Source organism: Hyperolius riggenbachi, chromosome 9 (assembly GCF_040937935.1).
Source record: "Hyperolius riggenbachi isolate aHypRig1 chromosome 9, aHypRig1.pri, whole genome shotgun sequence".
NCBI classification, from domain to species: Eukaryota; Metazoa; Chordata; class Amphibia; order Anura; family Hyperoliidae; genus Hyperolius; species Hyperolius riggenbachi.
The window spans coordinates 223,722,231-223,738,604 of NC_090654.1; the positions used below are offsets into that span (position 1 = coordinate 223,722,231).

Consider the following 16,374-nt stretch of genomic DNA (forward strand, 5'->3'; position numbering starts at 1 on the left):
GAGGAGATAACGAATCCTTCTGAATCCTGTTCTGTTACTGTTTGTGGATTGCGTTCATCTCTGCGAAGAGATAACGAATCCTTCTGAATCCTGTTCTGTTACCGTTTGTGGATTGCGTTCATCTCTGCGAAGAGATAGCGAATCCTTCTGAGTCCTGTTCCCTGTATTACTCCAGTTCTAGTCAGTGTTCCTGCTTATGTCATATATCGGTTCATTGCCGATATATACATATGTTAGTCAGACGTTACAAATAGTTTCATTGATAGCTGTAATTGTAATACGCTAGGAAAACATACTTATTGTATATTTGTCTGTGTTACGTTCATCTATCTTGATCCTGCTATTTCCTGACTATCCTGTCCTGTCTTTGTGAGGCACGCCATCGCTGCAACGCATTGGCTGCCTCATTCCAGTCTGTCTTGTTGTGGACGCTTGCTGGCACTAAGTAGCGGCTAGCTAGCAAGAGTTCATTCTGTCTACCTGTCCTGATCTCCTCAGTTCTGGTTTATGCGCTCAGCGCTACCTTGCGCTGAGACGTTATCGCAAAAGTATTGTTTGTGGCTGTCGGATCTGCACCGGCTCTGTGCGCCACAATCTCCTTTTGGAGTCAGTCCTCCCCTCCACTATACTAGGGATAGCCTGTTTCCTTGTGCTAGTGTGTGTACCTCCTCCACGTCAGCTCATGCGTTGCATGCTGACTGTGGAGAATACACCACCAAGCCTTACAGTTCATTATTGTAGTTTCATTCATGGTATTTGCGCCTATCCTGTTTAGAAGCACTGTTGTACTTTCTTTGTTGGCAAGGCGCTTTGAATCAGGATGATACTATTCAAAACTCCTTGCTTTTACTGATGGCTAACACGGTACTACATTCTACTTTCTTTATTTAAAAAAGTTACTGCACTTTGTTCTGAATCCAGGGTTCGGACAAACCGTGCGCTCTAATCTGAGCGTGTCCACGTGTCATATATTATGAAGTAAAAGGCATTACAGTAATATGGACTCATTGAAATTTATGTGATGTATATTTTCTGTGCATGTGAGAGGACATTGTTTTTAATTGGCTTTAATTTCATAATTAACGGGATAGCTAAGATAAATTTATGAGAAAATAAACTTGTGATCTATATTTTTTAATATTGGAGTGGTGCGACTTACAGTATATGGGTGGCATTTCCTTATTTTGTGCAGTATATTCAGTATATTCACCCATAGCACACCCTAGTGGTAGAGTGCGGTATTCCCTCAGCTTTTTAAACCACATTTATACTACAGTATGTATTTGTATTGCTAGATGTACTGATTGTACAGTGTTTTAAACTTATCATGTATTTTTGTTCCCAAACATTGGTTTTGTACTATGTACAATGCTCCGGAAGATGTTGGTGCGATATAAATAAAATGTATACTATAAAATAATGTTATGAACTTATTTTAATCTGTTCTGTTCTCATGGTCCACTGGCGGACCTTAGAGGAGAAAAGAAAAAGTAAAGATAAGAGCAAGTAAAGGTGAAGTAAAAAAGATGCATACCTATAGCCTAGTCAGTGAAGTTCACTTATAGAGGGATGACCCATTTTGATCTAGGGTCCCAATTTTTCAAGAACTTCTCATGGGAGTCTTTAAGAATACTGGTTAATTTTTCAAATAGGAATTATTCCTATTTTTAACTTAATCTAGGGCTTCTTCCAATTCTTGGCAATTGTTATAGTTGCCGCTAATAGCATCAGGACCGAGAGTTTTTTTTGTGTCTCTAATCTCCATTAGAACTTACATTTTCTCATGGAGCAGAGCCTGACATAGACTTTTAGGAAAGGTAACTTCAAACAAAGATGTTAGGAGCCTATAAATTCTGCCCTAAAACCTAATTAACAAGGGACAGGTCCACCAAAATTTGAGCATGCCCTCTTGCCATACAACCTCTAAAATAGTATGGACTAGACTCTGTATGCATTTTGGCCACTCTAACTGGAACCAGGTAGCACCTAGTAAGTACTTTATAGGCAGGGCCGGCGCTACCATAGAGGCAGAGTAGGCAGCTGCCCCAGGGCCCCAGAGCTTGTAGGGGCCCCCAGTGGCTACAAGAGGAAAAAAAAATTTTCAAATCGGCCTTATAGTTTTTGAGAAAATCGATTTTAAAGTTTCAAAGGAAAAAAAATACACATTTAAAAACCTGCCGACTTTAATGGTTGATAGCAAATCCACCTTACATGCTAGAAACCCTAAATTTGCAGGATATGTTAAGGAGATCATTAGGAATAAGAGGAAAAAACAATTTTTCAAAAAGACCTTATAGTTTTTGAGAAAATCGATTTTTAAGTTTTGAAGGAAAAAAGTATATTTTTAAATGCGGTAAATGTCACTTTTAGTAGCAAACCTAACGGTAGTGTAATTTTACATGCATCAAACGAAAGCGCAATAAATTTCCTGACGGGGTTTCCAGGGGGTCTATACGCAGCCGCAGCGCTTTGGCCAGGGATCGCTATACAGCCGCAATATGGCTGTATGAAGATCCCTGGCATTTTTTTCTATTTCCCCCCCAAAAATTTTATGTTTAAAGTGTGGGAATTTTTTTTTTTAAATTATGTGGGGTCCCCCCTCCTGAAACTTTTTAACCCCTTGTCCCCCATGCAGGCTGGGATAGCCAGAATGTGGAGCTCCGACCGATTGGGACTTCACACCCCGACTATACCAGCTGCAAAAAAGGTCCCCTAATGCCGATCTTTGTCCCGGGGTATATGTTGGGGGGGCCCCCCAGGTTTATTTTGCCCTGGGGCCCCATTGTTGCTTAAACCGGCCCTGTTTATAGGCCACTTCTACTGTGTGTAAATTGTTTGAACATTTAGGGACTCTATTCCAAATGCCTTCTTTGGCTATTACAGTTCATCTCCCACATCCATTGCATTGCAACACATTTGCTGACTGCAATTTTTGGTGGAAGAGGGCCCTAACAGTACCTCAGAAGAGCTCAAATCTGCTCTCTACCACATTTATAGTCTTGTCACGTAAATGTCCTTCAGAGGGGCTCACAATCTAATCTATATCATAGTCATATGTCTATATAGTGTAGTGTATGTATCGTAAGATAAGTATAGAAGGAGGCACTCCACAGGCTGTAACTTGCATTCACATTTATTAGCTTTGTTGATACATTACATGTTACAGGCTCTGCCCTTCATCAGGTGTATGTATCGTAGTCTACGGCCAATTTAGGGGGAAGCCAATTCACTTATCTGTATGGAACCAGAGCTGCAAGGCGAGATCGCTAACCACTACACCACCATGCTGCCCATTGTTTGTATTTTTATGTATCGGTGGCTTGATTCATCAAGCTGCACTCCTTTAGCTTAACCTCCCTGGCGGTAAGCCCGACACAGTGTCGGGCTAGCCGCCGCAGGGGATCGCATGGCCCCGGGAGGATTTTTTAAAAATAAAAATGGCTTTTTGTGGTTAAGCTAGCACTTGGCTAGCTAACCATGTCCCCCAAGTGCCTCCAGTCCCCTCTGATCGCCAGTCTCCCAATCAGCACCTGGTTTCGCTATGGGGAGGATCGGAACTGCACATGACGTCATGTCCGATCGTCGCCATAGCGACGAGTGAAGCGAATTGGGAAGCTGCGGCTCTCGCGGGATCGCGGACGGGTGAGTGTTGCCGGCGGCGATCGGGGGGGGGGGGGGTCAGACCGGTGCCGGGGGACTTGGAGGCCACAGTTAGCTAGCCTAGTGCTAGCTAACATTAACACTTCAAATTTAAAAAAATCCCTCCCGTGGACGCAGCCACCACATCCGAGTACCGCCAGGGAGGTTAATGAGAGGAGTGCGAGCTCAGCGCATGCTATGCTGCGGTAGTGCAGCGTAGCGTGTGCTGGTAACTTACGCACGCTCCTTGTAACTAACGGCCACTCCACTCATCCCGCCCTGAGCCTCTTCGGGTCCAGTGGCTTTCTAGGATGTGATCCCGGCGCTTTGATTGGCCCAATCGGCTACCAGCCGATTGGGCCAATCAACGTGTTTAAAGTGTACCCGAGGCAGAATGTCTGCTATGATTTGGCCACAGAGGCATGTTAGTGATATCATCACATGTCTCTATTTCCTTTCCTTACTGTTGCTGGGTCCCCCTGGCCACTGCATCCCCCCTCCCCCCCCCCCCAAAAAAAAGGAGAATGTCAGCATTTCTATAGCAGAAGGGGCATCCTTTACCCGAGAGCGACTCCTGAAGGATGCCCTTTCAGGCTTCAGGAACACCCCTTCCCCACCTATTCCCCGCCCTCCGTTCATGCATTGTAAAATAAAAAAGTGCACAAGAAGAGCTACTGAGCAAGCCCAAAGCTCAGTCTCTTTTGTGCACTGCAGCCAGGCATGTGCCTTGACCCTCTGAAGTAATTCTGGGGTCCAGACTATCTTGGAATTTTTTTTCTTCTTCACCCAGTGGACGAACGGAGCAACAGGGAAGAACATGAAGTTACGTGTCGGGATCCAGAAGATGAGCTGCATCAGGTATTATGTTTTTTTCACTTCCTCGGGTTCTCTCTAAAAGGGAATCTAAAGCAACAGGTATATGGAGACTGCTTATTTCCTTTCAAGCATTACCAGTTGCCCGGCTATCCTGCTGATCCTCTGCCTTTAATACTTTTAGCCATGGACCCTGAACAAGCATGCATCAGATCATATATATATATGTGTGTGTATATATATATATATATATATATATATATATATATATATATATATATATATATATATATATATATATATATATATATACATATACAGTGGGTTGCAAAAGTATTCGGCCCCCTTGGAGTTTTCCACATTTTGTCATATTACTGCCACAAACATGAATCAATTTTTTGGAATTCCACATAAAAGACCAACACAAAGTGGTGTACACGTGAGAAGTGGAACGAAAATCATACATGATTCCAAACATTTTTTTTACAAATAAATAACTGCAAAGTGGTTTGTGCATAATTATTCGGCCCCCTTTGATCTGAGTGCAGTCAGTTGCCTATAGACATTGCCCGATGAGTGCTAATGACTAAATAGAGTGCACCTGTGTGTAATCTAATGTCCGTACAAATACAGCTTCTCTGTGAGGGCCTCAGAGGTTGTCTAAGAGAATATTGGGAGCAACAACACCGTGAAGTCCAAAGAACACACAAGACAGGTCAGAGATCAAGCTATTGAGAAATTTAAAGCAGGCTTAGGCTACAAAAAGATTTCCAAAGCCTTGAACATCCCACGGAGCACTGTTCAAGCGATCATTCAGAAATGGAAGGAGTATGGCACAACTGTATACCTTCCAAGACAAGGCCATCCACCTAAACTCACAGGCCGAACAAGGAGAGCGCTGATCAGAAATGCAGTCAAGAGGCCCATGGTAACTCTGGACGAGCTGCAGAGATCTACAGCTCAGGTGGGAGACTCTGTCCATAGAACTACTATTAGTCATGCACTGTACAAAGTTGGCCTTTATGGAAGAGTGGAAAGAAGAAAGGCATTGTTAACAGAAAGCATAAGAAGTCCCGTTTGCAGTTTGCCACAAGCCATGTGGGGGACACAGCAACCATGTGGAAGAAAGTGCTCTGGTCAGATGAGACCAAAATGGAACTTTTTGGCCAAAATGCAAAACGCTGTGTCGCGGAAAACTAAACTAACACTGCACATCACTCTGAACACACCATCCCCACTGTCAAATATGGTGGTGGCAGCATCATACTCGGGGGTGCATTTCTTCAGCAGGGACAGGGAAGCTGGTCAGAGTTGATGGGAAGATGGATGGAGCCAAATACAGGGCAATCTTGGAAGAAAACCTCTTGGAGTCTGCAAAAGACTTGAGACTGGGGCGGATGTTCACCTTCCAGCAGGACAATGACCCTAAACATAAAGCCAGGGCAACAATGGAATGGTTTAAAACAAAACATATCTATGTGTTAGAATGGCCCAGTCAAAGTTCAGATCTAAATCAAATCGAGAATCTGTGGCAAGATCTGAAAACTGCTGTTCACAAACGCTGTCCATCTAATCTGCCTGAGCTGGAGCTGTTTTGCAAAGAAAAATGGGCAAGGATTTCAGTCTCTAGATGTGCAAAGCTGGTAGAGACATACCCTAAAAGACTGGCAGCTGTAATTGCAGCAAAAGGTGGTTCTACAAAGTATTGACTCAGGGGGCCGAATAATTACGCACACCCCACTTTGCAGTTATTTATTTGTAAAAAATGTTTGGAATGATGTATGATTTTCGATCTACTTCTCACATGTACACCACTTTGTATTGGTCTTTCACGTGGAATTCCAATAAAATTGATGCATGTTTGTGGCAGTAATGTGACAAAATGTGGAGAACGTCAAGGGGGCCGAATACGTTTGCAACCCACTGTATATATACAGTGCTGCCCATAATTATTCATACCTCTAGCAAGTTTTGACTTTAAGTTACTTTTCATTCAACCAGCAAGTAATTTTTTGACGCAAAATGACATAGGTGTCTTCCAAAAGATGATGTTCAAGAGGCATTATTGTGGCAAAAACCATTTATCAGCTTTTGTTTACATTTGAGCAAAAAGTGTCCAGTCCAAAATTATTCATACCCTTCACAAATTGTCACAGCCCAAAGTTCTATACAATTCTAAATAGTCCAAGCTATTCTAAAGCATCCTAATTACCCTGATTAAATGGGAACATCTGGTGTAATCAATTCAACAGGTGAAAAAAAGCAGTCAGTTCTCTGCAATTGGTTTGTGGACAGTCATGACTAAGACAAAGGAGCTCAGTGAGGACCTGCGGCTGCGCATTGTGGCTGCTGACAAGTCAGGAAAGGACTACAAGGCCATTTCTAAATGTTTTCAAGCTCCAGTGGCTACAGGGCAAAGTATTATTAAAAAATACAAGATGTATCGCACTGTGGAAAATCTCAAAAGACGTGGTCAGAAGCCAAAAGTGACACCTGTGCTGGTCAGGAGGATAGTGAGAGAGGTGAAAAAGAATCCAAGCATCACCACCAAGGCCTTCCTGGTGAATCTGGGCTCCGCTGGTGGCAATGTCTCAAGGCAGACAATCCAACGGACACTGCACACAGCTGGGTTCCATGGATGCAGACCAAGGAAGATGCCACTTCTCCAGAAAAAGCACACAAAAGCTAGCTTGGCCTTTGAAAATGCTCATCTTGACAAAGAAGAACACCTCTGGTCTTCTGTGTTATGGCCAGATGAAACAAAAATTGAATTGTTTGGTCACAATGATGTTTCCTTCATTTGTTGTAAAAAGGAGAAGCCTTCAACCCAAGGAACACCATCCCCACTGTCAAATATGGTGGTGGGAACCTAATGCTTTGGGTGTGGCTTTTCAGCCAATGCGCGTCTATTTGAAAAGGGCTCCTGGAAAAAAGGGCTCCTGGTGTAGCCCGTATATGCCAAATTCAGCTACAAAGGGCACCTGGTGTAGCCGAAAAAGCTAGTTTTAGTTTATTTAAAAAGGATGCTGTTATACGCAAAATTTGTTGGGCTATAAAAGGGCTCTAGATATTGCTAAGAAAAGTGATTATTATGACCTAACTGCTCCCTACTCTCACACAGATCCCTCCCCTGATGGTGCCTAACCCTAACCCCCTAGGTGGTGCCTAACCCTAAGACCCCCCCCCCCATTTGGTGCCTAACCCTAAGACTCCCCAGGTGGTGCCTAACCCTAAGACTACCCTGGTGGTGCCTAACCCTAAGACCCCCCGGGTGGTGCCTAACCCTAAGACTCCCCAGGTTGTGCCTAACCCTAAGACCCCCAAAGTGGTGCCTAACCCTAAGACCACCTCCCCCCCCCCCCCCGCTTGTGATGCCTAATCCTAACCTCCCCTGCAACCTCGAATCAAAAATCTCGGCTATAAAAGGGTGCCCTTTTGTAGCAGAATGAAAGTCTCGTAGCCGAAAATCTTGTAGCTGAATAAAAAAATATGGGCTACAAAGGGGCACCCTACTGTAGCCGAAAACCTTGTAGCCGAATAAAATAAGGGGCTACAAAGGGGTGCCGTTTTGTAGCCGAAAACCTTGTAGCCAGGCCCGGATTTACGTCACAGGAGCCTATAGGCACAGATGTCCTGGCACCCTAGATTTCCCCTCCATGAATCTACAAACCCCCGCCATACCGCACTGCAAGTGTGCTGGCTGTCCCAACTGTCTCTTTTCCCTTACCCGTCATAGATAGCTACAGGTGGCCCTTAATATTGAGGGTACTTCAGGATACCTAATACTAAGTAGCTAGAGGTGCCCCCAAGAATTAGGTAGCCAGAGTTACCCCTAGTATTAAGTTTCCCCTAAATGAAGGGAGATCTCATCAGTGGAATGTCAAGAGCAGGGTGATTAGCCTGTCATTTACACTTTCATCAGGACTCATCATAGGGAAGGAGAGCAGGAGGCGCTCTGGGAAAGGAGTGAGCCGCCTTTCCATTAACTGGCGACTGTAGGCATGTACCTACAGTGCCTTATGGTAAATCCAGCCCTGCTTGTAGCCGAATAAAAATATGGGCTACAGAGGGGTGCCCTACTGTAGCCGAAAACCTTGTAGCCGAATAAAAATATGGGCTACAAAGGGGTGCCCTTTTGTAGCCAAAAACCTTGTAGCCGAATAAAAAATATGGGCTACAAAGGGGTGCCCTACAGTAGCCGAAAACCTTGTAGACGAAAACAAAAGTATGGGCTACAAAAGGGCGCCCGCTTGTAGCCTATATCAAAACTTGGGAGTCCTTTTCACCACCTTGTAGCCCATATTTGCAGAAATAACATTGATGTCTATGGAGGAGCCCTTTTCATACAGGCAGCTCAGGAGCCCTTTTCAATGGATCCCGCCAATGCACCAGGGAACTTAATCACAGTAAGCACCATGAAAAAAAGCAATACATGAGGATTCTCAACAACAACATCAGGCAGTCTGCAGAGAAACTTGGCCTTGGGCACCAGTGGGCATTTCAGCATGACAATGACCCAAAACACACAGCAAAAGTGGTGAAGAAATGGTTAGCAGACAACAACATTAATGTTTTGGAGTAGCCCAGCCAGAGTCCTGACCTGAATCCAATTTAGAATCTGTGGAGGGAGCTAAAGATCAGGGTGATGGCAAGAAGACCCACCAACCTGAAAGATTTGGAGCTGATTGCTTAAAGGGACACTTAAGTCAAACAAAAAAAATGAGTTTTACTCACCTAGGGCTTCCAATAGCCTCCTGCAGCTGTCCGGTGCCCTCGCCGTCTCCCTCCGATCCTCCTGGCCCCGCCGGCAGCCACTTCCTGTTTCGGTGACAGGAGCTGACAGGCTGGGGACGCGAGTGATTCTTCGCGTTCCTGGCCACAATAGCGCCATCTATGCTGCTATAGCATATATCATATACCATATAGCAGCATAGAGGGTGCTAATGTGTCTGGGAACGCGAAGATTCACTCGCGTCCCCAGCCTGTCAGCTCCTGTCACCGAAACAGGAAGTGGCTGCCGGCGGGGCCAGGAGGATCGGAGGGAGACGGCGAGGGCACCGGACAGCTGCAGGAGGCTATTGGAAGCCCCAGGTGAGTAAAACTCATTTTTTTTTTGACTTAAGTGTCCCTTTAAGTTGAATGGGCAAAAATACCTGTGGAGACATGCAAAAAGCTGGCCTGCAATTATAGGAAGCGTTTGATCACTGTAATCGCCAATAAAGGCTTGAGAAGGGTATGAATAATTTTGGACTGGGCACTTTTTGCTCAAATGTAAATAAAAGATGAGAAATGTTTTTTTTTCCCACAAGAATGCCTCTTGTACATCGTCTTATTATCTCTTGGGAGATGCCTCTGTCATTTTCAGTCAAAAAAGTACTTGCTTGTTGAATAAAAGTAACTTTAAGCCACATTTTGCTAGGGGTATGAATAATTATGGGCAGCACTGTATATACATATATACATATATATGTATTAGTATTCATGCAGCAAGTAGAGATCCAGCATAGGAACAATCTTTAATACACCATTTTTCTAAATCCAGCATTCTAACATATGCCACTCTTTTAAAGAAAAATAAGAGCAGTTTTCTGGTGACCAGTTTGCTTGCCTTATCTTTAATAAATACTAGGCACCTTAGGCTTATAGTCTATGTAGCACTTCTTTCCTATCAGTTTTCACCCAAAAGTATCCGGTAAAGCTGACCTAAAGCTTTGACTTTAATGCTTTAAAGAGACTTCATTTATATTTTACATTTTTGCTGGACTTGTACATGAAACAAATGTAAAGGTATACTGGGCATATGACATAATACTACATATTCTGTATCAAGGTACTCAGTAATACCCAGCGTGACACCTGCTTCCTTACCTCCTTTATGTTGTAGTTAGTGCAGGCACTTGTCTCATAGAAGTCCATGCCATATTCTTCTGCAAGCTACAAAACAAAACAATCAAGTGTTATCAAACAATGTGTTCTGTAAAAGCAAGTTATTCTTGTGCAGACAAGACTAAATACTTAGTTTATAAACTCACACTTGGTAAAGTTCTTCTGCGCAAGGCTCCTCTGTGCATACACGGCCCAGCTGCACACGCTTATTTCGTTCACGTCACCAGGAGTGCTCTGCGCCTGGGCCATGCATGCGCAGAAGAGCCCAACTGACATGACTGAACAAGGATTACCGGGTCCAACAGCATGTGCACTGGGCCACCTGGGCGGATGGCAAGGAGGGCAACGGAAGTCATGGGGCTTTAGGAAGCCCAGGTAAGTATCAATTCCCCCCCCCCCGCCTCAGGATAACTTTAAGGCATTATTGATATGTTTTGTTCTTTCTGTTTTCTTCTTATTCTGTTTTCCCTCCTTTGCTATCCTCAAATGGTATGTATTGTGCAAAACCCTTGAATCTCTCCCACTTATCTGTACCCTTGAGAAATTTTGCACTAGGATTATTGTTGTGCTTTTTTGCCATTGTTAAATACTCACCTTTGAACCTCTGCGTGGGCAATTTACTTTGCACAACGTTGAATGTGTCTCATTTTGCATATCTGTGTGCATATCTATGTGTAATACAACTGTTTGAAACTAAAATAAAAAAATCTGTCTGGGACTGACATAAGCTTTCACAATTAGTGGGAATTATTTCATTTATTAACAACATCTTTTTATTGTTTATTACATAACAAGACAGTTCAGTCAGTAGAAAGGTAAGACAGCATCTTGTTATAATTTACAGCATGGGTTAATAAGATCCCAAGCGTAACATATTACCATGGCACCCAACATTAATTGGTTGGAACTAAGCATGAAATAAATCAAAACATTGTATTCATGACATTGTCACCGTTGTAACAATAGTCAACATCCATCATATCCGTAGGAATCTGCTGATTCTGCAGAAAGACTATGTATTGTTCATTTGTTAAGGAGGCGAGATATAGGAAGGGAGTGTAGAGTAAAGAAGAAGAATAGGAAAAGAAGGAAAAACTGATGTTATGCCTCCCTGCCCCTCTCTCTGCCCCCTCCGACCGTCACATTTTTGAGAATCAGGATTAGTTTCTTTCAGTTTCTTCCAAACTGGCCATATTTTGTCAAATTGTTTCAGACAGTTGCATGCCTCGTAGGCGAGGTTGTATAGGGAATTATTTCATTTTTCCTTTAATGAAATATTTTGGAGGATGTCCTGACAGTCCCTGTATATTAATTATACAGCCACAAGCAGGAAGAGCAATAATTCAGGAGAACAGGCATCTGAAAAAAGCCTTGTAGTAATATTTGCTCAACAAGCTGTTTACATGTAAAACAGCGCTAGGTAATAATGGCGGCAGCAGGTTCCTTATCTGTCAAGGATGTTGGGATTACAAATATAAAAAGAAAACGCTTCTCTCAGTTGTATTTACCGGTGAAAGACTTTACATACAGATTATGTCTAGTTTACACTAGGGGCACAAAAGCCAGTTATGTTTCCCAACATATATTCTTATGTAATAAAAACTGAGCCTAGCTATTACATACACAATGCAAACACTGGGATTACGCAAGTACATGAATATCCACTGCTCAGTTACTGTAACAGCGAATGCTGGCCTAGGAAATATTTATTTATGAACAAACCTTTAGTAATGGTACGTACACACTTTTATAATCTGTCACTCAAGATAAATGTTCCTGATCAATTCGAGTGAAAGTTTAGGAACGATCGCCCACAGAATCGAAGCTCAGATCTCTATCAAGTAAGTATATTCTTTTCTATACGGATTGGGGAGATGACACACAGGAAAGTCCGACCACAGAGACAGCAAAAGAAGAACAATAACCTATCTAGTTACTAATGATGACCAAATATGGCCTTTTTGGCTTTGCCAGTATTTCTGCGAAAGGGTATATTGCGTGAAGTCTCAGCAATGGGTAGCTGCTACCCAGAAGAGCTAATGCTAAGGAAGGAAAGTAAGGAAAAAAGGGGTGGGGGTAATGTGGGAGGACATGGCAGAGCCAATATAGTAAAGGTGGCCACACATCAGACGATGTATGGGCAGATCAACCACAAGACAGATATAAAGTTGACCACAAGACAGTTTTAAAGTTGCTTTGCATTAGCTCTTCTGGGTAGCAGAGACATCTGTTGCCTGTCTATACACCGCAGGCCAATTCCTGATCGATTTCGACATTAAATATCTTGGCAATTGGCCTTGTGACGTCGCATCCACCGCCTCAATACCCCCTGCGCTGTCCCCTCTAATGTAAAATGTACCCCCAACATCAGGCCCGGTCCGCCCATGATGTCAAGTAAGGTGAATTCCTCAGGCGGCAGAAGTCTGGGGGCAGCACCAGGCAAAAACGGGAAGTGAAGAGAGTGCCTGGCCAACCTATACTGGGGGCACTGTACCTGGCTAACTTATACTGGGGGCAACTGTACCTAGCTACCAACACTGGGGGCACTGATAACTAGCTGGCCTACCTATACTAAGGGTGTTTTTGGGGGCTCACCGCAGGTATAACGTGCAGTACAAATTGTTGGGTGCAGTGCGATCATTCCAATTTGGAGGGGGGGGGGGGGCGCATCCTCACAAGTTTGCCTCAGGCAGCAAAAAGGCTAGAACAGGCCCTGCCCCCGTATACATTACCTGTCGGTGTCCGCCGCTGGCTCCATTCTCTGTCCATATACACGGACGCCACGTAGTTGCCAGCTTAACATGGGCAGGGGTGTGACGTCACATGCCTGTCCATGTATACACCGGCAACCTTGTGAGGCTTATGTACAGTGCTCAGCATAAATGAGTACAAATATAATCAGTTGCACAATGAACAATCAGTTGCTCAATTTCCAAAATTTTCACAAGGCTGAGTTTTATTGAACACTTGATTAACTCCATAAAATGAAATTAAGGTTAATAATATAACTTAGATCACAAAATCTTCAGTTTTACTCAAATTGGTTGAAGCAAAAATTTATACACGCCACAACAAAAATGACTACATCTAGTATTTTGTAAGACCACTGTGATTTTTAAGGACAGCACCAAGTCTTCTAGGCATGGAATGAACAAGTTGGCGACATTTTCAACATCTATCTTTTTCCATTCTTCAAGAATAACCTCTTTTAGAGCCTAGATGCTGGATGGAGAGTGATGCTCAACTTGTTGCTTCAGAATTCCCCACAGGTGTTCGATTGGGTTCAGATCAGGAGACATACTTGGCCATTCAATCACCTTCACTCTGTTCTTCTTCAAAAATGCAACAGCAGATTTAGATGTGTGTTTTGGATCATTGTCGTGTTGGAAAAGTGCATGACGACTAAGTGCACAGAGTGATGGCAGCATCTTCTCCTTCAGTATAGAGCAGTACATTGTTGAGTTCATGATACCATCAATGAAATGCAGCACCCCAACACCACCAGCAGCATTCATGCAGTCCCACAGAAGGACACTGCCACCATCATGTTTCACTGTAGGCACCATGCATTTTTCTTTGAAATCCTCACCTTTACGACCCCATACATTTTTAAAACCAGTAGTTCCAAAAACAGTGACCTTTGTCTCATCACTCCAGAGTATAGAGTCCCAGTAGTCTTCATCTTTTTCAGCATGGGCCCTAGCAAATTCTAGACGTGATTTTTTTGTGCATGGGCTTTAGGAGAGGCTTCCTTCGTGGACAATAGCCATGCATGTAATTCCTCTGCAGTGTGTCCCATCTGGTGTCAAGGGAAACTGTCTCTCCAGTTCCCGCTTCTTCAGACATATAAAGACATGCATGTAATTAAAGGAAGTCTGCAACTAAATAAAAAAAAAAAAAACAGATACTCACCTAAGGAATGCTCTGGGTCCTATAGTACCTTCCTGTACCTTTCACGGTCCCTGTGTTCCAGCGATTGGTCCCCCGTTAGCAGTCTCCGACTGATAGGTGAGTATCAGTCTTCCCTCTCCTTAGGTGAGTATCTGTAATTTATTTTTTAATTCGTTTCAGACTCTCTTTAAAGTGAACCTCCGGACTAAAAATCGACTCAGCAGCACTGAAAAGGCCTGGTGTTTCTTTAACAGTTTCACAGCATCAGAACTTTGTTTCTCTTATCCAAGCCTCATTTTTAGCTGCACAGAAGAAAACTGCCCAGGCTTTTTTCCCCTGATGCTGTGCAAAGCATGATGGGATTTCTGATGTTGTTGCTCTCGTTCTGCTGTTTTGGTGCAAAAAATTTTTTTACATTTTGAATTTGACATTTGAAGCCTAGCATGTGCAGCTGGGAGGGGTTATCAGGACACAGGACAGTTGGAACTGTGTCTCCTGCTCCTTGTCACCTCCTTTCAACCGAAAAGATGGTTGCCCCCATGACAAAGATGGCAGTCCCTATGAATCACAAACATTTTCCTGTTCTTTTAAAACAGGATGGGTAAAAAATGATATTACCTATCTATTCTAATTAACATAACTAATGTAACTTAATGACAGTATGTTTGTTTAGGCTGAAGTTCCCCTTTAAGAAGCTGGGAAATTCGGGTGCAGGGCAAAGCCAAAAAAATGGCTCAACCTGCTCCTGCAAAAGTCCCAGCGGTTTTAATTACTATTCCCCCTTCAGGCCACTGTGGACTCGGGGGTAAGACTTAATTCAGAGGCCTGCTATTGCTGGCCTGAATGATGCTGGGATTCGTTTTTTGACAGCGCACAAATTACTGTCCGAGCGCAGCTATAGCTGTAATTTACATTACGGCCCATGGTAGCGCATGGTGTGCCCACATTTCCTGCGCTGTTTTTGCCCGTCTCCAATAAGCCATAATAGAGTCTAGCGCCTCAGTGGGGCACTAGGTTCTACTAAGGCTCACTGGAGATTTTTCCCCGAGAAGAGGTAAGTTTACCTTTACCTTTTTAAAAACTGGTTTTAATCATTTTATTTCTCTTTGTCGCCTCTGAACCACAAACTTAAAACTAGATTCATTATTCCTGGAACAGCCCACAGCTAGAGAAGAGTTTCTGTATCACCTTGACCAGTGGCTGGATGGTGTACTAGTTAAGGGCTCTGCCCCTGACATGGGAGACCTGGGTTCGAATCTCGGCTCTGCCTGTTCAGTAAGCCAGTAATACAGTAAGGAGTTCATTGGGCAAGACTCCCTAACACTGCTACTGACTACTGAGTGCGCTCTAGTGGCTGCCTCGCAAGCGCTTTGAGTCCGACAGGAGAAAGGCGCTATACAAATACTGCCATTGCCATTATTATATTGTTTTTATCCTGTTCAAGCCTGGAGGTGCTAAACTTGGAGCACTGAAAACCACAGAGGTGTAACTACCAGGGGAGAAGACCCTGCAACCACAGGGGGCCCATCTTCTTACTCTGGTTTTCCTTCTGTGGCTCCCTCAGTAGCCACTGTTGCAAAGTGTGCAGAGAAGGACAACTCCCACTGGCTTCGCTCTTCTCCTCACATCCACACAACCTTACCCTGCTACTACTGGTCATAATGTGATGAGGCAGCGGCACCAGACCAGTATTAGAACAATGTATTGAGGATTATGGATGGGCACACCACCACTTCTCAGTTGGGTGCTTGATATTATGGTATAGGCATACCAAAGTAAAAGTCTATCTTCAAGTATATCAGCACACCAAAATTGTAGAAAAGTCACGCTCTTTTATTGAGCCATTATATCCACAAGTAGCCGACAATTGTTTCGGGGCCTCACAGGGTCCCCCTTTCTCAAGGCGTGTGGTTACCACGCCTTGAGAAAGGGGGACCCTGTGAGGCCCCGAAAAGAGTGTGAATTTTTTACAATTTTGGTGTGCTGATATACTTGAAGACAGTATTAGAACAAGACTGTGTGGAAGCAAGGAAGGGAAGATTTAAGCAGATAGAAGGAAAGGGCTACTGTGCACCATAACAGCTAACTATAAAATGAGTGCCGGTACTTCCCTGCATACTGTGTCTGGGGTGGGGCGAACATGGG

General features: G+C 43.7%; 1 protein-coding gene across 1 annotated transcript in view; it reads right to left on the reverse strand.

Moving 5' to 3' along the window:
- Positions 1 to 16,374, reverse strand: part of RAB15 (RAB15, member RAS oncogene family) — a 113,273-nt gene that overhangs the window by 16,990 nt on the left and 79,909 nt on the right. Inside the window, exon 6 of the mRNA XM_068254041.1 lies at positions 10,321 to 10,386. Within this exon, the coding sequence (XP_068110142.1) occupies positions 10,321 to 10,386 (66 nt within the window). The remainder of the gene's footprint in view (positions 1 to 10,320; positions 10,387 to 16,374) is intronic.